Source organism: Coregonus clupeaformis, chromosome 11 (assembly GCF_020615455.1).
Source record: "Coregonus clupeaformis isolate EN_2021a chromosome 11, ASM2061545v1, whole genome shotgun sequence".
Classification (NCBI taxonomy): domain Eukaryota; kingdom Metazoa; phylum Chordata; class Actinopteri; order Salmoniformes; family Salmonidae; genus Coregonus; species Coregonus clupeaformis.
The window spans coordinates 46,055,247-46,076,963 of NC_059202.1; the positions used below are offsets into that span (position 1 = coordinate 46,055,247).

Genomic DNA, 21,717 nt, shown 5'->3' on the forward strand with positions numbered 1-21,717 from the left:
CATGCCCTGCACTGTGTTGGACAGACAACTGAGCTTTACCAGGATTCCATAGTCCATAACAGGACCGAGAACACAAGTACCTGATAGAATAGAATGTGCTGTGCACATTAGAGCTAATGACAATTTATGGAACACTCTGTCCCTGAAACATTGTGCTACACTGAATGAAACACACAGAAGGTTACAATGTTATAGTCAAATGGACACATTCCCAAACCCATGCTTTGATAGACCTTGACGTAGGATACCAGGCATAGAGTACTGAATCCTATTTGCTGTGAGTGGCCTCCTTTACCCTTACTATACGCTGGGTGTCAACAGTCACATGTGCCCCTAAGCCATTACAGAAACAACAAACATCATGTAATTCAATAGTAGTATGCTGACACACCAGGGTGAGAAATGCCGGATCTATTTGTGCACTGGTCCAGTGGCAGGAAATGGAAAGTGTCAGGAACAACTCAGATTATAAACACAGTTAGAGGGCAGTCAAAAATACGTAATTAGTCTCCAGTGAAAACATGCAAAACCCCCGAAGAATGTAGAGACACAGGCCTACTACTTACCCCAAGGTGTAACAAAGCGGAGAAGTTGGTAGGTATGTTGTTTATTTGTTCAGTGTTGTGTGCTGATGCTACAGAATCAGACGAGGGGAGTGAGTGTGTGGTGCTCTCAGCCTATTTATTTATCTTTTTAATGGCTGAGCTGCGTCTCACGGCCTCTCCTCTATTTGCAGGGAAACAATTGGGGGAAACCTGACTCCGCCTCGGAAAGCGTTACTGTTGTACGTGCACATCCCACAGAGACTTGTGTGTGTGCCAGTCCTATCCTGTCCTGCCTTTCCCAGTCCCAAAACCCCCACTTCCCCATCTCTCACTCCCACTCAGAGCCACACACAACCACAACCGCTCTCCAGATTATTGCTTGAGTAATTTTGGCATTGGTATTGTATTATGTAACATCTCTTATGAAGGACTGTGACATCTGCGTCATATTCAGTACTCTGGTAATATGATACTCCACCTCTTTACTCTCATGAGAAGAAATCACAATTTTTGACAGTGAGGCATAGGAACACACATAGAAACATGGATTAGCATAGATTTATTTAGGCTTAGCGTAGGAGTGGGCTCTGTAGTCTTGAGCTCACTTGACAAATCAGTTCCATCGTGCCAGCATTGTGCCAACGAGGCCTCTACATTTAGGAAGGAATAAAAGATAACCAACCAGCTCCCTTATCACTCACAGCAATTCAGCGTTAGAGAAGTGTTCTCTACACTCTCATGCTCTTTAACATGTAGTAATATCATTGAATTAGATTAAATAAGACGCTCATGCTTACATTGCTGCACACAACTAGTGTATGAACTCTGTCAGCGTAAATGAGTGTTTTTTGTTATTGCGCTGACCCTGCTGTATGGCCAGTGCACATGCTCATACCTTGAACAGTACTTAGCTCTTAAATGCTGGTAGAGAACAATGGAATGCCCCAGGCTGCATTCTCACCTCAGCATTCAGACATTGTTGTTTTTCTTTCATACTGTATGTGTCTGCAAGTGCATCTGGATATCATTAGCATATAGTATGTGCATGTGCACAGTGTGTGTATGTGCGTCTTTGTGTGTGTGTGTGTGTGTGTGTGTGTGGTTAGGTTTGAAGCTGCTCTAACCTGCTCTGTGTTGTTTGCCACTGGAAACACCTCTGATTGTCAGCGCTCTCTGTGACCGCTGAAGATTTTTTGTTGTTGCTTACGATAACAATCTCCATTTGAAGCTCTAAAGAAAAGGGGAATTCTTCTCAAAATCAAGAACACCATTCTCCCTCCTGCCCCACCTATTGTCCATGTATGAATATTAGTTGGCATCTAACTGAAGAAGCTAACTGCATCGCAGTGCTAGCAGTGCATCGCAGTGCTAGCTGTGCCACTAGAGATCCTGGTTCGTGTCCAGGCTCTGTGGCAGCCAGCCACGACCGGGAGACCCATGGGCGGCGCACAATTGGTCCAGCGTCGTCCAAGGTAGGGGAGGGTTTGGCCGGCAGGGATGTGGGTTAGTTTCCCACGGGGGGCCAGTATGAAAAAAACAACAAAAAACAAAACAAACAAAACAAACAAAAAAACATGTATGCATTCACTAACTGTAAGTCTCTCTGGATAAGAGTGTCTGCTAAATGACTAAAATGTCAATAGAAGATTAGCCTTAGTGCAGCAGCTGTGGCAGACAGATTCTGCTAGTGAGCTAAACTGAGTGCACACAGCTGATTTACCCCTTCACTGCCGGCCTGGAAATTGAAATGAATGCAACTTTTTACCAGTTTATGCAAATAATTGCACCATGAAGTGAAACCATGAAAGAAAGAAGGCTATGTTTCAGTTATGGGGATGCACGACCACATGTAGCCTAACTAATCTAACTTTACTGAGAGTATGATGGAAAGTGTTCAGATGTAACCCAACATCCTTATATGCTTTGTCCTCTCTCTATCTCTCTCTTTTCTTTCTTGAACCAGTTCTGGAACAATTTATACACACATTTATACACTCATGCATGTTTTTAGAGATAAACTGGGTACGATGCATGGCTGATCTTACAGTGCAATGGTAATGTTGTGAGTCTTTGCACTGGCCCCCATATAAATCTCTACAGAAATTCTTAAACTTGAGTGATGTCTTTGGTGGAGAGAATGTGTTTTATAATGAACCTTAGACAATAATACATAAGTTGCCAAAAAGTGTTTATTATGATGGACTGTGAAAACCCAAGGGATCATCATCTATTAATTTACTGTGTCAGAGCAGATATTATATTTTCTTCCATTGAAATATTTGAGGCTGTGAGTAAGTTCAGTTGGTGTTCAAGGTACAAAGTGTTCAGATAGAATGTGTGCTGCAGTCTTCTCCTCCCTGCTTTCCAACCTCCTTTAATTACAGACCTTTAGTGCCCTCTGTGGGATATCATGTGTTGTTACATGGGGATCAACATTTATTTTTGAGGGTTGCAAAGAAAAACATGAATAATGTTATAATAAAATCATGCTGAGGAATTTTCTTCAAAAGACAGAGGATGAGACATGATGTGTCATACAGTGTCATGCTTCAGAACAAAATAAAAACTATACAGTCACTGCCTTGCAGTCTAACCAACGGTACTTTAAACGAAGCACAGTTTGAAGGCTAAACAAATGTAATTCACGTTTCACAAATGTAAGGCAGCACTACATCTATTCCAGATAAAGGGGTACTAATTATTTGTATAAAATAATTTATATAAGTACTGTGTTATGTGGCACTATCCAGGTCTTTCTTGCAAAAGTGGGTTATTTTGGCAAGAGAGACCTGGTTACCACATAACCCTGCTTCTTATACATTATGTGCAAGTTGAGACATGGCCTCTTGACTCAAGCGAAGAAAACTTTGGCCAAATATTACAACAAACAAGCCTACAGGCCAGAAAATGTTGTTCAGCGTTCTCGCATTTCATAAACACTGTGTTTGGATAGATCCTGACGGAACTCATTTCCAATACTGTAGTACAAATAGTTCCACCTGAGAATTTGTCAATGTTGCTATACTTTGAAAATGTGAAGAATTATGGAACTAAGGTGTGAGTCAGATGTGCCTCCTTCGGATTAATACAAATTTGAATTAGTCCGGTCAGCACTTACTTCTTCTCCTTGGTCAACAAATCTACAAATCCAATGAAGAAATGAACATTCTATTAAATCTATCATAGCTCACATGAAACCAACTCCACACACCACAGATGATTTTCAACTGCAATAAAACTTTATAGAAACAGAATTCGTTGGCACATGCTGAGGATAAGTTAACATTGGCCTAACTAGAATATCAAGTGGATTAATATTCATCGCTAGTAGATCCTGAAGGGCATATTCTGTCATCATTAGACCTCTGGGGAGGATTGGCCTGGATCCTGACCTCAGACTGGCTGCATGGAGAACCAGATAAAGGAGCTACTGCCTTGGCTGCAGTGGAGCATACCTTGGGCCTCCTAGGGATGCCTCCTGGTGTCTGTGGTCTGCTGGGTTTAACCTCTGGCAACTGCTTGTGGCTGGAGGTAAATGTGCTCCCACTGGTTTTGGTTTTGACTGGACCCAGACGCATGCTACACATTTGTCCCTCCAGCTGCAGATGAGGCGTGCGAGGCACCTTAGAGGTGTTTTTTCTCCTTTGGACAGTGAGAGAGGTCACAGTGAGCAGTGGGAGCATGATGGGTGGAGTGGCCATTGGAGGCCTTCCCATGTCAGCCCTCTCTTCAGTCACATCCATGTTGTGGAAGTGGGATCGGCTATTCCTTCTCCCTGGTGGCATTGGCTGTAGGACAATATTACTGGCACGCCGGACACTGAGGATGTCTGTCAGGCTGTTCTCAGAACTGTTCTGACTGGTCTCTGGTGTCCTAGCCAATGGAGAGCTGGACTTCCATCTGTCTTTCATGGCTGTGAGAGTCACAGTGGAGGAGCAAACAACAACAAAAAGCATGTTTGAGAATAAGAATATAGAATAGATTGCAGATATTTCAATAGAATTTGATCAAAGTTGTTATTATAAACTAGTGTTTTTCCACTTTCAAAGGACATTCCAATTCCTCCCAAAATGTTCATAAATTCATAAAAATGACAGATTCACAAACTAAGGCCTACCTTCAATTTGGACATCCAGATAATTTGCACACGTAGGATTTGACTATACAGTCTCAACAATATATTCTTGAAAACAGAAAGACAAGATCTGTTTTATTTTTCCTTGTTTTGTACATATTTTTTTGTCACAAAATCACAAAACATAATAGAGAAGTTTTTCTTACAATTATTGATAAAATAAAGTTCTCATAACATAAAAGTAATGTATATGAGATTATTTCGTTAATTATATGGCCTACCTCAGTTCAGGAAGAGTGTAATGACTTGTCTATAGAACGTCTTATTTTAACAAAAGAATGCATCATTATGACATTATGTACATTATGACATAGCAGCCATCCACCTCATCAAAGTTAGTCAAAACCACTTGAATAGGCCTAATGTAAAATTAAATACAATAGGCCTAATTCAATAATTGAATACAAATAATAGTTTGACAATAATTATTCCGTTTATTGGCTTTTATTTTCATTACAGTAGTAGTTTAGAATTTATTAAAATGTGATTAGGCCTAGTGACCTTAGCTCATTGAACATCTGTGTGGAACGTTCGCAGCTGACGCCACAAAGACGCCCTTGAAAAAAAATCACGATTTCATATTCAACGTATTGGCATATATGCACGGAAAATAAATTCCCAGTACTCAAATAAATGTGAACATTTTATTATGTATTTATTATAGCATCCTCTTAGAACGAGAACCACCGTGGTGTCACTGTTTTAGAAAATAAAAAGGCACTAAATTAAACAGATTCATGACTTCTGCACGTCCCTCCTGCACAGTAGATGGCGCCAAAGTGCTCTCTGTTTCTTCTTCGTTAGAAGAAGGAAGCAGACTTCTAAAGCATGCTGTGTGCTTTGCGCCGTTATTTTTGATGATGTCCAAGTGCGAACATAGCTACAGGTATTTTGACTTCTATACTAAATTATAATAGCAGTAGTTGTGTGTTTTCTTGTTGTGCATTCGACCCACAATATTTTGGTCCCATTCGGTATTAGCATTGTGATAATGCCTAATGCCCAGATTGATGATGTCGACCAAACACAATTCAATATCACTTTTGAAATACAATAAATAGCCTATTAATTTGTTGACAAAACAAGTTAACAAATTATATGTTGGCTTCACGTCTCCAACTCAACTCAAATAAAATGTATGAAAAATGTATGCACTCACTAAAACTGTAAGTCGCTCTAGATAAGAGCGTCTGCTAAATGACTAAAATGTAAATGTAAATAAAAATTAAAGAATGGGATTAAGCCAGTATCTTAGATTGAACTATTTAAGCAGTAAATATATCCTTTAAATGTTGATCTTTGATTGTGTTGTCAACTAAACACAATTTAATATTACTTTTCTAATACAGTACAGTAAATAGTCTAAAGTTAAGACTATCTTACAAACGAATGTAACATTCAACCTTAAAATGAGTAACATGGCCACATTTTGAGGTTACTGAAACTATACATTTATTCTTATGTAACGTTAATCCAAAATTGCTGTAGTGTGTGTAGAATCTCGAACGGCATTGATCACTTGCACCATGTACTTTTAATGTAATCTCAACCTCAATCCAGCTAATTTGAATATGCTATTAGATGAAGCACAGTGTTGCTTAGTCGCCAGGGATGTGGGTTCGATTCCCACGGGTGGCCAGTACCAAAATGTATGCACTCACTACTGTAAATCGCTCTGAATAGGAGTGTATGCTTAATGACTAAAATGTAAATAACACATTAACGGTTATGTGTGTGTATATACAGTACCAGTCAAAAGTTTGGACACTCCTACTCATTCAAGGGTTTTTCTTTATTTTCACTATTTTCTTCATTGTAGAATAAAACAATGAAATAACACATTTGGAATCATGTAGTAACCATGTAAATCATGTAGTAACCTATATTCACCCACTCAAAAAGTAAAATGTATTTTTGAGTGGGTGAATATAGGTTGTAATCTCATTGATCAACGTATCAGCCACATATTACCAAATGATCCACGTTGAAATGACACGGTGTGCCCAGTGGGTAGCTTGTTTGCATTAGCCATGCCTTATTCTATTCTCTTCTATTCACAAATTGTTTTGTCTTTTTTCAGCAAACAGAAAATTAGACTTCACCTCTCCCTCCGTCTATCAAGATGGAGAACTTGATGAAAGAACACCACAGCCGCAATGATCCAGAGAACAGGGCAAATGACATTGATTCAGCTGAAATAAAGATTCAAATAGATGAGATACGCATTGAGTACACTGAACAGATGAACACACTGGAAGAAGATAATCTAAGTGACCAGCCAGCAAACCAAGCAGACAGTTCGGATTCGCCACAAGAGGATTCTAAGTCTGATTCAGTCTTTCTTTTGTACACAGTGTGAGAAGAGCTTTCCTTACTGCATCACGCTTAAAGCAGCACCTAACAATTCATGATGCTGACAGAACATACTGTTGCACAAAATGCGACAAGCACCTCCGATATGCATAGTGCCTAAGGAAGCACCTGACGATGGACAGTGAGAAAAATCTGTGAGGAAATTCTGTTCTGTTGCAAGAGCTTCAGTCAAACCATACTGGTATCAAACCCCATTCTTGTGAAGAGTGTGGGAAGAGCTTTGGTCTTCTGCAGGGTCTTCAGAGGCACCAATACACACACAGGCCCAAACCAGAAAAGTCCTGCCTCTTTGAGGATTGTGGAAAAAGCTTTCTTAACCTCACTCAGCTGGCCAGTTATAAACATGTTCACTCCAATGTTAAGTCACACACTTGTGAGGAGTGTGGTAAAAAATTCAAACAGTTTGGAGGTTTGACTGTACACTGCCGCACTCACACAGGGGAGACACCGTTCTCTTGCAAAGAGTGCGGGAGAACATTTACGCAGTCTGGCTCCTAAGGTTCATATGTTAAAACACACAGGAGAGAGGTCATTCTCTTGTAAGGAGTGTGGTAAAACGTTAAACATCGCAAAGATGTTACGGCTTCACATGCTCGTTCACACAGGAGAAAAACTACATAAATGCCCTGAATGTGGGAAGGGAAACCAAATACAGTGATATACTGTATTTCACCACAAACTGAACTTTCCATAGAATGTTATTGTTGTCACGACTTCCTCCGGAGCTGCCTCCTCTTCTTGTTCGGGCAGGCTTCGCCGTTCGTCGTTACCGGCCTTCTAGCCACTGCCACTCCTCATTTCATCATTCCATTTGTTTTGTCTTGTTTATTACACACACCTGGTTCATATCCCCTCATCAGTACCTGTATTAGTGTTCCCTCTGCCCCCTTGTCTTTGTGTGTGATTGTTTATTGTGGAGGTTACTATAGCTCGGTGGAGCTATATTGTATTTTGTATCGCCGGGATATTCACCCGTGTGCCTTGTTTTCTCCAGTGCGCCGTATTACCGCACTGGAGTGTGTTACGCATTGCTGCGTACAGCTGTATTGCCGAATAAACCATTTATTCTGTGATTTACCCTCCTGCGCCAGACTCTTGTCACAATCACCCGCTACAATTGTGGGTCGCCTTTTTTGTAATATAATGCCTATGATACATTGTGTCAAACTAGTCTAATGATGCATAAGATAAAAGTGGTAATTTAATTTATAAAACTTTTTTTTAGCGCTTTTCATTATATAAAGAATCTGAGCGCTTTAAAGGAGTAAAGAAATACGTGCAATGGTGACTTATTTCTCATTGAACTTGCATTGCAATTGCTGTACTGCATTACCGTTGTTGTCCATTTGAAACCCTTATGTTGTTGTTGTGGCAACAAAGTACAGTGGGGAAAAAAAGTATTTAGTCAGCCACCAATTGTGTAAAAAGATGAGAGAGGCCTGTAATTTTCATCATAGGTACACGTCAACTATGACAGACAAAATGAGATTTTTTTTCTCCAGAAAATCACATTGTAGGATTTTTAATGAATTTATTTGCAAATTATGGTGGAAAATAAGTATTTGGTCAATAACAAAAGTTTCTCAATACTTTGTTATATACCCTTTGTTGGCAATGACACAGGTCAAACGTTTTCTGTAAGTCTTCACAAGGTTTTCACACAATGTTGCTGGTATTTTGGCCCATTTCTCCATGCAGATCTCCTCTAGAGCAGTGATGTTTTGGGGCTGTCGCTGGGGAACACGGACTTTCAACTCCCTCCAAAGATTTTCTATGGGGTTGAGATCTGGAGACTGGCTAGGCCACTCCAGGACCTTGAAATGCTTCTTACGAAGCCACTCCTTCGTTGCCCGGGCGGTGTGTTTGGGATCATTGTCATGCTGAAAGACCCAGCCACGTTTCATCTTCAATGCCCTTGCTGATGGAAGGAGGTTTTCACTCAAAATCTCACGATACATGGCCCCATTCATTCTTTCCTTTACACGGATCAGTCGTCCTGGTTCCTTTGCAGAAAAACAGCCCCAAAGCATGATGTTTCCACCCCCATGCTTCACAGTAGGTATGGTGTTCTTTGGATGCAACTCAGCATTCTTTGTCCTCCAAACACGACGAGTTGAGTTTTTACCAAAAAGTTCTATTTTGGTTTCATCTGACCATATGACATTCTCCCAATCCTCTTCTGGATCATCCAAATACACTCTAGCAAACTTCAGACGGGCCTGGACATGTACTGGCTTAAGCAGGATTTGAGTCCCTGGCGGCATAGTGTGTTACTGATGGTAGGCTTTGTTACTTTGGTCCCAGCTCTCTGCAGGTCATTCACTAGGTCCCCCCGTGTGGTTCTGGGATTTTTGCTACAAAATCCTACAATGTGATTTTCTGGATTTTGTTTTCTCAATTTGTCTGTCATAGTTGACGTGTACCTATGATGAAAATTACAGGCCTCTCTCATCTTTTTAAGTGGGAGAACTTGCACAATTGGTGGCTGACTAAATACTTTTTTCCCCCACTGTAGATGACCTGATCTATGTACTTTGGCAGGGCCATACTTGTTAATGGGGATACCTGTAGTACTGTACTGTATGTCAACCTTTCAGTGAATAATGACTGAGTGATTTGAAATGTAAAAGTGTTGTGCACAGAATTAACACTAACCTCCACCTTTATTCAATGCCTTGATTGAAGAAAACTATACAGGCACATATTGCACTCAAAATATATGCTTTACTGCAGTGGTTTCCAACCTGTGGTCTGCGGACCACTGGTGGTCCACTGGGGTACTGTAGGTGGTCCGTACATTTTATTGATTCCCAAAATAATAACAGTTGGGAGTATTTATGGTATAATAAGCAATTTTACATTACTTTTCACAATACAAATTGTTTATAATAATAGGCATTTAATCTGTTACATTCACAGATAAAATTGACTCAAAATTTGACAGCCAAGATATTTTATGTAAAAAAAATTCTGAGACTCTGTGAATGGTGGTCCTCAAGAGCTGTTGACAGTGATTTGGTGGTCCTCGGAATGGAAGAGGCTGTGAACCGCTGCTATACTGAACATATTGCGTTGTAAAATAAATAAATAATCCTGACATTGCCTTGTATAATCTCACACATCCCTCTCTAGCATGGCTTAAACTAGCCTTTTTCTCACTTCATTTTTCACAGTTTGAATACATCTATAAAAAAAAAAGGAAATACAATTACAATTTTATTAAAACCAGCAAGAAGGATCTAAATCGATATACCAAATGCACTTCTGGAGGTGCTATCTGGAAATTCATCTGTTTCTGAATTAATACCCACCTAGGTTTTATCTACTTCATTATCTGTGATTGACAACGATGTGTGTTCTATTTCTTTGATACAACTGTATCAGTATTTGGTTTAAATGCACTAGTAGAGACTATTTTATGTTGGTTGAATCCCCCTTCCTCATACTGTATGGTATCCAGGCAAGGTGTGCACTCAGACACTATTCTATGTGTTCTAATTCATTGCTTTATGAATTGGATCCACTCCACTACACAGGATATGGTGAATATAAAGAAGAGACCGTTGGTGTATTCTATGTTTTTGTTAGGGTAAACCGCTGTCTCGTACTATACTACATCCAGGGAAGGTGAGCATACCTCAGTAACTCTGTGTGTACTCTGTGTTTGTGTCTTTGTCCAAGTAAATCCCTCCCTCTTGCTGTACTCTACCTCAGGTATAAGTCAGAGAGGGAGAGAGAGGGATGTGTCAGCTTTGAATGAAACCTAATCCTCCTTCTCCTTCACTTGCACCCCGGGGGCTTCGTTTGGCCTGCTCTCTCTCTGTATGGCGCTCAGGTGTGCTCTTACATGCTGAGACTCCATGTCATTACCGCTGTGATCACAGTCAGGGTCTGGAGCAGGTAAGCGCTGATTCTGGAAGCATACAGGGAAGACTGCTCATATTGTAAGTACTACTACTGTCTGCGTTATGATATGAGAAAGCTAGCTAGTGTATTGTTGCACCGATCTTATGATATGGTCTGTAATAAGCTTTGAATGGAACATACGTTTTGTTCTTGCATCATCACTTTTTTATCAGATACTCTATTGGGAAGTTGACTTGAGGCAAATCTGGTGCAGTAGATCACTTATCAAATAAAGGTCTCACATAGGTCTCGTACTTTTTCCCCCTGAGTAGTTGGCAGTTATTTGGTTTGAAGTAATTTTAGTGTGATATGTTTGAGATGACATCTTGTTTCACTGCCTCTTTGATGACTTTTGTGGGATATTCATTTGATTCTGCAGCACATTGTTGGAAGACGTCCCAACAATAAGGAGAAGATCATTGCTTTTTCATGCAATTAGTGATAACACGATGCCAAGAAAAGATGGTGTACATACTTTGTTCTCTTCTCTCTTTTTCAGTAAGGTCTACAGTATACTGTCCATTAAAACCTACATTATTGCCAACTGTCTTTTATATATGATGTTTGATATGCATTCAGGCAATGTCAGCTACAGCATGTTGGATTGCTTGCTGTACATTCAATTCTAGCGACTGTTTTTCACCTGAGATTTGAGTTACTGTATGGAATGGTTTCATGATTCAAGTCGAAGCATAGCCTAGAGTAAATCCCCAAACTATCTCTTGAGGCCCATACATTCCCAATAAAGTTCATTCCTCCCTTGAGGGTGCACTTTTGCAGAGAACCGTGATATATGGCATTGTACATTCCAATGTAGTCCCTTGGGCATATTATTTTGCTGCCTTGCATTTCAGTCTCCCATTGTGAATTGGCTATATGACCCACGATGTGAGAAAAGTAGCCCATACAATTAGGGAGATGGTCAAATCAGTCACACCACCAAAGGCATTGCAGCTTAGCTAATATCACATCACCAGAATGATCTGAATATTTACTGATGAAGCGAATGGCTTCTGTGGTATGTGTAAACTTTACTGTTGTAGGCACTTTGTATTTACAATACATTGCCTAAACATGTGGTAGTTTAGGATCTTAATTTGATCACGCTTTTGTTGTTGAGAATTTTCCTGCACTGCAGCAAATGCAGATTATTTATATAAATTAACTGAAAACCCACACTAACACACAGTTATATTAACAGCATTGCACTTTTCATGTAGCCTACTTTTGTCCAGCTAATAGCCAAACCACCGATCAAGTAACATTATGGACTAAACGTTCAAGTCCTGTTGCTGCAGGATTCTTTTGCTGTGACAGTATACAGGTAACTAACTAAATAAAGTAACCACCAACATAAGTCCCCTGTAGATCAGTTGGTAGAGCATGGCGCTTGCAACGCCAAGGTTGTGGGTTCGTTTCCCACGGGGGGCCAGTATGAAAATGTATGCACTCACTAACTGTAAGTCGCTCTGGATAAGAGCGTCTGCTAAATGACTAAAATGTAAATGTGAATAAAGTGTCTTAATAGGGCGTTGGGCCACCACAAGCCAGAACAGCTTCAATGCATCTTTGCATCAATTTTTACAAATGTCTGGAACTCTACTGGAGGGATGTGACACCATTCTTCCACGAGAAATTCCATCATTTGGTGTCTCCCATGGGTGTTCAATTGGGTTGAGATCTGGTGACAGAAACAGCCATAGCATATGGTTTACATCATTTTCATGCTCATCAAACCATTCAGTGACCACTCGTGTCCTGTGGATGGGGGCATTGTCATTGTATGTGGGCATAGCCATGGTAGCCAAAATAATGACCTGCCCAGCATGTCTGGACCTATTTATCAGCATGTTGGTGAAACCTTGATTTTACCTGTGATAATGTGAATACCCTCACCTAATTGTACTGGTAGAAAGGTCCTGGACATCAACTCTCCACTCTACACTCTGTTTGTTTGAACTCTGTTCAATGCAGCAATTTTTTTCGGCTAATGTGTTGTTCACTGTCTGACCTATGACCAAGACCTGACTAATTAATTTTTACAGACCCTCTCCCTCCCTTCCCCATTGACAGTGATAAACACTTTGGTCTGGTTCACTGGACCCTTATTCATTCTTGGACTAAAAAGCACCTCCAATAGAGCATCTCTGTTGAGTCTGCTTCTTTGTCAAGGAATAGGCTTAATCTGGGTCCAGTGAACTGAAAACATGGTGACTCGGTCTTCAAAATCAAATCAACGTTTATTGGTTGTGTACACAGATTTGCGGATGTTGTCGCAGGTGCAGCAAAATGCTTATGTTTCTAGCTCCAACAGTGCAGTAATATCTAGCAAATATATTGTGTTTTCACACTCTGGGTTGTTTTCTACCACCCAATAGGTCTGGCAGCCAACAACCTGCAGGATGGTTTCTCTGTTCCTGCTCATGTGTAAGTCACACTCACCTTCCTTTGGCACTATTTGAATTGATGACAGGCAAATCACATGTAGCAGAAAAAGGAAAAACACAGATCTTCACAGCTATTTGTTTCAACGGGGGCAGGATTCAATTGTCTTGTTTTTGGCAGGAAGAATCTCTTTGACATTATAGTCCATGAATCCTCTCTCCACAGGCGTGTGATCACTTGCTGCACACTGATGGAGAATATTTCCACTTGTTGGCACTTGCTTTCTCTAGCGGAATACATTTTTATTTGCATATTTTCCCTAATATTCATAATGGTAGATATCATTTTAGTCATGTATGGACAACTTTACTATTGTTAAGTAGAAGTTTTGAGTGTTATAAAAAGTGACTTTGGTCATCTTAGAAATTGTATTACTTTTGGTTTTATTCGTTTTTATTTCTGTTTAATAAAATACTTGTTTTCGTAAAGGCCCCATCAAAGATGACATGTCTTTAAAACAATTTGTAATTTACTTAAAATGTTTACTTAGAAAGGGAAAAGAAGCACAACATCTGGCTTGTTGATGATTACAGTGTCTGGATATAATCAAAAGCACCAAAGTGTTTAATAATGACCTATAATCTTTACATAATGACAGCTTACACATACTGTAAGTATAGTCAATGCATGTATCCTTTTTTCACTATACTGTTTGTGAGCATAGGGTTTAAATCCTTCCAAAACAAATAGTACTGAAGCACAATACTCATAATATTATCTTCCATGATCTAGCTATTATAGTGCAGCCTTGACATCATACTTTTTCATTCTAAATCCTGTATTACATTTAGTGTTAATCTATAATATATAAACAAACACTAAACAGGTTAAAGCAAAAGAAAAGGATAAGAATATGTTTTCTTTCTTGACCCCTCTGACTGTTCAGTTTCTCTGTTCCAGTGCTGGTGCCTGGGGCCCTCCTCCAGGAAGACTGTGATGTGAACTCTTGCCACCCCCAGCTGGGGGACCTGATGGTAGGCCGCGCTGCCCAGCTCTCAGCCTCCTCCACCTGTGGACGGAACAGGCCCCAGAACTACTGCATTCTCGGATACCTGGAGGTCAGGACTTAAATCTTGATAGGGGGGCTCTGTGGTGCACTGATCCTATATACAAACTAGAGATGTGGTGTTGAAGGCAGTGTTGTCTGCATATGTTCATCTGTCTCTGTACACAGTACTAATGTCAAAACAGATATGTTCCACAAGCACAGACAGACAGTGTCAGGGCGACGTGTATGCTGTGAGCAAAGTCAAGCGCAGGACACCGAGCTACTGGCAGACAAACTTTACTTGCACAGTAAATCAAATACAAACAAGACCAAGATCGTCGTGTTCCCCTGGGAGGGGGGAAGGTCCGTGACAAAATCCACCGATAGGTGAGACCACGGCCGTTGTGGAACGGGTAGGGGTTGTAACTTCCCTCTGGGCAGGTGTCTAGGCGCCTTACACTGGGCGCACACCGAGCAGGAGGAAACATAAACCCTCACGTCCTTAGCTAAAGTGGGCCACCAGTACTTCCCACTAAGGCAGTGCACTGTCCGACCAATACGAGGATGACCAGAGGAGGGTGACATGTGAGCCCAATATATCAATCGATCGCGAATCTCGAGCGGCACGTACTTCCGACCCTCTGGACACTGTGGGGGAGTAGGATCGGTACGTAACGCCCGCTCGATGTCCGCATCAACCTCCCACACCACTGGTGCCACCAGACAAGACTCCGGGAGTATGGGAGTGGGCTCAATGGACCTCTCCTCTGTGTCATATAGTCGGGACAGGGCGTCTGCCTTAGCGTTCTGTGACCCTGGTCTATAGGTGAGCTTAAATACAAATCGGGAGAAAAACATAGCCCACCTTGCCTGGCGAGGGTTCAGCCTCCTCGCTGCCCGGATGTACTCCAGTTTACGATGGTAAGTCAGAATGAGAAAAGGGTGTTTAGCCCCCTCAAGCCAATGCCTCCACACCTTCAGGGCTTGAACCACAGCTAACAGCTCCCTGTCCCCCACGTCATAATTGCGCTCCGCCGGACTGAGCTTCTTAGAATAGAAAGCACAGGGGCGGAGTGATGGTGGCGTACCCGAGCGCTGAGACAGCACAGCGCCGATCCCAGCCTCGGACGCATCTACCTCAACTTGGAATGCCAAAGAGGGATCCGGATGTGCCAGCACCGGAGCCGAGGTAAACAGGTCCTTCAGATGTCTAAACGCCCTGTCCGCCTCAGCCGACCACTGCAGACGCACCGGACCCCCCTTTAGCAGGGAGGTAATGGGAGCTGCTACCTGTCCAAAGCCCCGGATAAACCTCCGGTAGTAATTGGCAAAACCCAAGAACCGCTGCACTTCCTTCACCGTGGTGGGAGTCTGTCAATTACGCATGGCAGAAACGCGGTCAATCTCCATCTCCACCCCTGACGCGGACAACCGATGTCCCAGGAAGGAGATGGACTCCTGGAAGAAAATACATTTCTCCGCCTTCGCATACAGGTCATGCTCTAACAGTCTACCAAGCACTCGACGCACCAGGGACACATGCTCAGCTCGTGTAGCGAAGTATATTAGAATGTCATCAATATACACCACTACACCCTGTCCATGCAAGTCCCGGAAAATCTCGTCCACAAATGATTGGAAGACTGAAGGAGCATTCATTAAACCGTATGGCATGACGAGGTACTCATAGTGACCCGAGGTGGTACTGAATGCTGTCTTCCACTCATCTCCCTCCCTAATGCGCACCAGGTTGTAATGCGCACCTGAGATCCAATTTTGTGAAGAATCGCGCCCCGTGTAATGACTCCGTCATACTAGCAATCAGAGGGAGAGGATAGCTGTATTTGATTGTGATCTGATTGAGACCACGGTAATCAATACATGGGCGTAAACCCCCATCCTTCTTCTTCACAAAAAAGAAACTTGAGGACGCAGGGGAAGTGGACGGCCGTATGTATCCCTGTCTCAGAGATTCTGTGACGTATGTCTCCATAGCCGACGTCTCCTCCTGAGACAGAGGATACACATGACTACGCGGAAGCGCAGCACCTATTTGGAGGTCTATCGCACAATCCCCCTGTCGATGAGGTATTTTTAAAGAAGGCGAGTGCCAAATCGCCATACTCAGGTGGAATGTGCATGGTGGGAACTTGGTTTGCGCTTTCCACCGTCGTTGCCCCTACGGAAACACCTACACACCGCCCAAAACACTGATCAGACCATCCCTTGAGAGCCCTCTGTTGCCATGAAATGTTGGGGTCATGAGATGTTAACCAGGGAAGCCCCAACACCACGGGAAACGCAGGAGAATCAATCAAATACAAACGTAGTATCTCCTCATGGCCCTCCTGCGTCTTCATCCTGAGAGGCGCTGTGACTTCCCTAATCAATCCTGACCCCAAAGAGCGGCTATCTAGGGCATGGATGGGGAAGGGCACATCAACAGGTACAATAGGAATCCCTAACTTATAGGTGAATTGGCGATTGATAAAATTCCCAGCTGCTCCTGAATCTACTAGCGCCTTATGCTGGGAGTGAGGAGAAACCTCGGGAAACACAACTTTAATACACATACTGTATGCGCAACAGAGAGCTCTGGGTGAGTTGGGTGCCTACTCACCTGGAATGACTCATCAGTGCGCTGCCTACTGCCTCGATTCCTAGGAGACCATCCCCAGCACCGACCAGCAGTGTGTCCTCTGCGGCCACAGTTGGTGCAGGGGACGGCCTCCCTCCTGGTCTCCCTAGCACCAGTACCTCCGAGCTCCATAGGGGTCGGTTGGAAGTGCTGGGGGATGGAATGGACGGCCCTGAATCCGGACGTCCGCGGGTAGCCAACATGTCCACCAGTTGGTCGAAGCTGAGGTTGGTGTCCCTGCAGGCCAATTCCCGACGCACGTCCTCCCTCAGGCTACATCTGTAGTGGTTGATGAGGGCCCTCTCATTCCATCCCGCGTTGGCAGCCAGCGTCCGGAAGTCCAGCGCGAACTCCTGTGCTCTCCTCCTCCCCTGTCCAAGGTGGAATAGACGCTCACCCGCCGCTTTACCCTCGGGTGGATGATCGAATACTGCCCTGAAGCGGCGGGTGAACTCCGCATAGTTGACAGTAGCGGCGTCTATTCCCGCCCACTCGGCGTTGGCCCACTCCAGTGCCTTGCCGGACAGACAGGAGATGAGGGCGGACACGCTCTCGTATCCCGAGGGCACCGGGTGGATGGTTGCTAGGTAGAGTTCAACCTGGAGCAGGAAACCCTGACACCCAGCCGTTGTGCCATCATAAGCCCTCGGGAGCGAGAGCCGAATCCCACTGGACCCCGGAGGTGAAACGATGGGCATCGCCGATGGTGGTGGTATCATTGGAGGAGGCGTAGGCAGACCCCCTCTTTCCCATCGCTCAATAGTGCTCACCACCCGTTCCATGGCGGTGCCGAGAGCCTGGATCATGGCCGCTTGGTGTTCGACGCGTTCCTCCATTGATCCAGCTGGCACCGCCGCTCCTGCTGACTCCATGAGTGGTGTGTGATTCTGTCAGGGCGACGTGTATGCTGTGAGCGAAGTCAAGCGCAGGACACCGAGCTACTGGCAGACGAACTTTACTTGCACAGTAAATCAAATACAAACAAAACCTCCAAACAGAGAGGAACAGCATACACCCGAACACTGCCGACCTCACGGAAAACAATCACACACAATAACTATTGAGAGACAGGGGGTTATAAAGGGAATACAATGTAACATAATGGGAAACAGGTGAAAACAATCAGGACAAACTAGACAAACACCGAAACATAGATCGGTGGCAGCTAGTACTCCAGGGACGACGAACGACGAAGCCTGCCCGAGCCAGGAGGAGGGGCAGCCTCGGCTGATTCCGTGACAGACAGATTGACACATGCATGCATGTACTTTAGCTGTGATCCCACGCAAAAAGACATCAGGCTTGCCAGTACCAGGGTTGAGGAGTAATTGATTACATGTAATCTGATTATAAAGAACTAACTTTCATCAGTTACTTTACCAGCAAACATATTGCAATCAGATTACAGATACTTTAGAAAACTAGATTACTTATTTCATTACTTTTAAATTCTAAAAGGATGTTTGCGATAAAAAATAAATACATTATGACACCTTTGTTTTCTCAATGACATTTAGTTCAGCATTGAAAAAGTTTGCAAGTTTACGTTTATTTCACCTGAGCGAGTTTGACCACAAGTCAGCGACCACTATGATGACACACCAAATGCGTTTGATGTATCCTTTTTGTCTTCTAATGCCTCTTAAGGGCAAAGTAATCCAAAAGTAACTACGATTTTTTAAAATCGGAAATGTAAACGTAACTGATTACATTTAGAAACCTGGTCAGTATTATCTACAGAATTTCAACAGGTTTTAAGCCAGATGTTGAAGGTTGGAATAGGATATAAAGCGTTGTTTTAGAACAACTCTCTCCATTTGATTGACAGCTCTGTGGCTCGCCCTTAAGATGCTTCATACTGCAGACGTGTCTTGATCTGCCACATTTATAGGCCATTACCTGTCTTTTCACTGAACACGCTCTGGGACTAATTTTTGTGCTCTCGCTATGATGATTGCTTGCATAGTGCTCTTGCTTCCCCTTCATTCCCCTTCACTTTTCTATCTAACACACCTTATTTCTATATTTTTCACTCTCTGCCTTTCTCCCTCTCACAGCTCTTCCCCCTGTTCTCCCCTGACAGGTGATAGGTATGTGGGGTGTGTGCCACTTTTGCATTTCTTTTTCTAGTTCATTTTGGTTCTTTATTTTATTCAATTTCTTATTTGTTAGTCAGAACAGATGCATGGCAAATGTTGTTCTCTAACCACCGATTGACAGTTGTAAATAGCAGTAAAGTGTTAAGATGCCCTCTGGTTCATACCTTGTCTGACTGAGTTGATTTAATGGGATTATTCCAGTGTTGGTGAATGCATGTCCTCACACGCCTACCATCGCATGAAAGTTCCATACACTTTTGTATGATTTATGGCCTTATGACTTTATAAGTTACGTTTTGTTCGTAAAATACTGCCTCATTGTTTTGGGGCAGTTGAGAACTAATTGTAGGACAAAAAGTGTAACTTAATCGCTCACTCAGTTATTAGAGTTGTTGCCATGGCAAACCAATGAGTTGTGTAAAACCACTGTTTCATTTCTAGCAACAAAATGGAAAATGTCCCTTTTTGTCTCTCTCAGGATGAGCAGAAGTGTTTCAGCTGTGATTCCAGGCAGCCCTACAACCTCTACAACAACCAAGACAGCCACCAGATTGAGAACGTCATCACCAACTTTGGCCCTGAGCGCAAAATGAAGTGGTGGCAGTCTGAGAACGGTGGGTCTCATTCCAGATGTTGTCTGTATGATAGCCAGGCCTAGGTCAAAAACATAATGTTACTTACGTGAAAGTATTTGAGATTAGCTTTAGCTTGAGTACCGACAGGGCTAACTAAATCACTTGAAAGTATTTGACGCATGTATTTGAACTCAGTCTGATCATATCAAGAGGTGAGCAAGAATGTTCCAACACCTTTTGAATGGCTAGGCTAGAGCCTACTGTACAATGACAGCTCATGGAAAATCCCTTTTAGGGACTTTTGGACTCCATCTGATACAAAAGACCTTGGCCTTGGCACCAGTAAATCTTTTCTCACAACATTCACTGATACCACTATACATCCATAAATGTAGGGGTTCATCAAGTCAGTATCCGGCTGGATCTGGAGACTCTTTTCCAGTTCAGCCATCTGGTCCTCACTTTCAAGGTATCTAACACCCCTTGTCTAAGACCTCTGACAGCCAAACCATAACACAGTGTTCTTAACAATTTTCGCTCTGTCTGCACTGAGACTTCCTGTGGAGTGATAATATTTCCTTTTCTTGGCCTTGAAGAGTTTCCGTCCTGCCGCCATGTTGGTGGAGAGGTCCAAAGACTACGGGCACAGTTGGAAGGTGTTCCGCTACTTTTCAGAGGACTGTGCCTCCCACTTCCCTTGGGTCTCGCAAGGGCCGGCTGACAGCATCGATGATGTCATCTGTGACAGCAGATACTCAGCCTCAGAGCCATCTACTGACGGAGAGGTGAAATACACATACATACACACACGTTTACATTTTGGTAATTTAGCAGACACTTATCTAGAGTGACTTACACACCGATGTAACACGCAATAACCAAACATATGGCACGTATCTATGATTACATTACAGGTGGTGTTGAAGGCTCTAGATCCAAGTTTTGACATAGAGAACCCATATGCTCCCCATATTCAAGGTTAGACACAGCTCCTATACTTTTCATTGCATTATTACCATTGGTGGAACAATGTAGAATTATATGTATATAAAAAAAACACTTTCACCCATTTGATATGTTCTCCCCTTCAGAGCAGATCACCTTGACCAACCTGCGGGTCAACTTCACCCATTTGTTCACCCTGGGTGACACCCTACTGGCGCGGAAGAAGAGGAACCCTCAGGAGAAGTACTACTATGCCCTGTACGAAATGGTGGTGCGCGGCAGCTGCTTCTGCAATGGCCATGCCAGCATGTGTATGCCCGTGGATGGCACCCGAGGAGATGTCTTAAATGAGCGTGGCATGGTGAGGATGGTGAAGAAGGGACTATAGCAGTTGTACTGTATCCATAATGGCCACATTGAATCCTGAACGGTTTTCTTTTGGGTTCTTCAAGTATTGTTTACCTCCGTATATCTTTGTGTATCTCTGATCTTGTTCTCTTAGATTCACGGGCGCTGTGTATGCCAACACAACACTGTGGGCACAAACTGTGAGAGATGCCAGGACTTTTACAATGATGTCCCCTGGAGGCCGGCCGGCCAAACTGACCCACATGTCTGCAGAAGTAATGCACTTTAATGGGCTATTTACTATTTGACTGGTGTTTATGCATGAACTGGGATTCAAACCTGAAATGCCTAACATGCTATGAGCTAAAGCCTCGAACACCCCTCCAAGCCATCATTGATGGAATCATACTTATGTGGAAAATGGGATAATTCAGAGTGTATTACATTGTATAAGTATTATGATGGTGTTTGTTTCTTCACTTAGGGTGTAACTGTCACGGTCATTCGGAGACGTGTCACTTCGACATAGACCAGTACCAGGCCAGTGGGGGGGTCAGCGGGGGTGTGTGTGACAACTGCCGACACGACCGCATGGGTCCCCAGTGTGAACGCTGCCGACCCTATCTCTACCAGGACCCCCAGCTCTCCATGGAAGACCCTCGGGGATGTATCCGTAAGTCAGCTTCTAGCAGGTTTATATCTAGATTGGGCTTTTGGTCC

General features: G+C 43.0%; 1 protein-coding gene across 2 annotated transcripts in view; it reads left to right on the plus strand.

The window, feature by feature from the left end:
* LOC121576901 (laminin subunit beta-4) overlaps positions 1-21,717 on the plus strand; it is a 63,856-nt gene that overhangs the window by 27,480 nt on the left and 14,659 nt on the right. The window contains exons 1-10 of one of the 2 annotated variants that reach the window (XM_041890458.2): positions 10,839-10,997; positions 13,338-13,386; positions 14,305-14,462; positions 19,608-19,743; positions 20,100-20,173; positions 20,301-20,489; positions 20,619-20,682; positions 20,796-21,010; positions 21,152-21,272; positions 21,482-21,670. In XM_041890458.2, the coding sequence (XP_041746392.2) occupies positions 13,362-13,386; positions 14,305-14,462; positions 19,608-19,743; positions 20,100-20,173; positions 20,301-20,489; positions 20,619-20,682; positions 20,796-21,010; positions 21,152-21,272; positions 21,482-21,670 (1,171 nt within the window). In that variant the 5' untranslated portion in view covers positions 10,839-10,997; positions 13,338-13,361. Of the gene's footprint in view, positions 1-10,838; positions 10,998-13,337; positions 13,387-14,304; positions 14,463-19,607; positions 19,744-20,099; positions 20,174-20,300; positions 20,490-20,618; positions 20,683-20,795; positions 21,011-21,151; positions 21,273-21,481; positions 21,671-21,717 lie in introns of those variants that run through there. The other variant, XM_045223569.1, reaches the window with a different exon arrangement.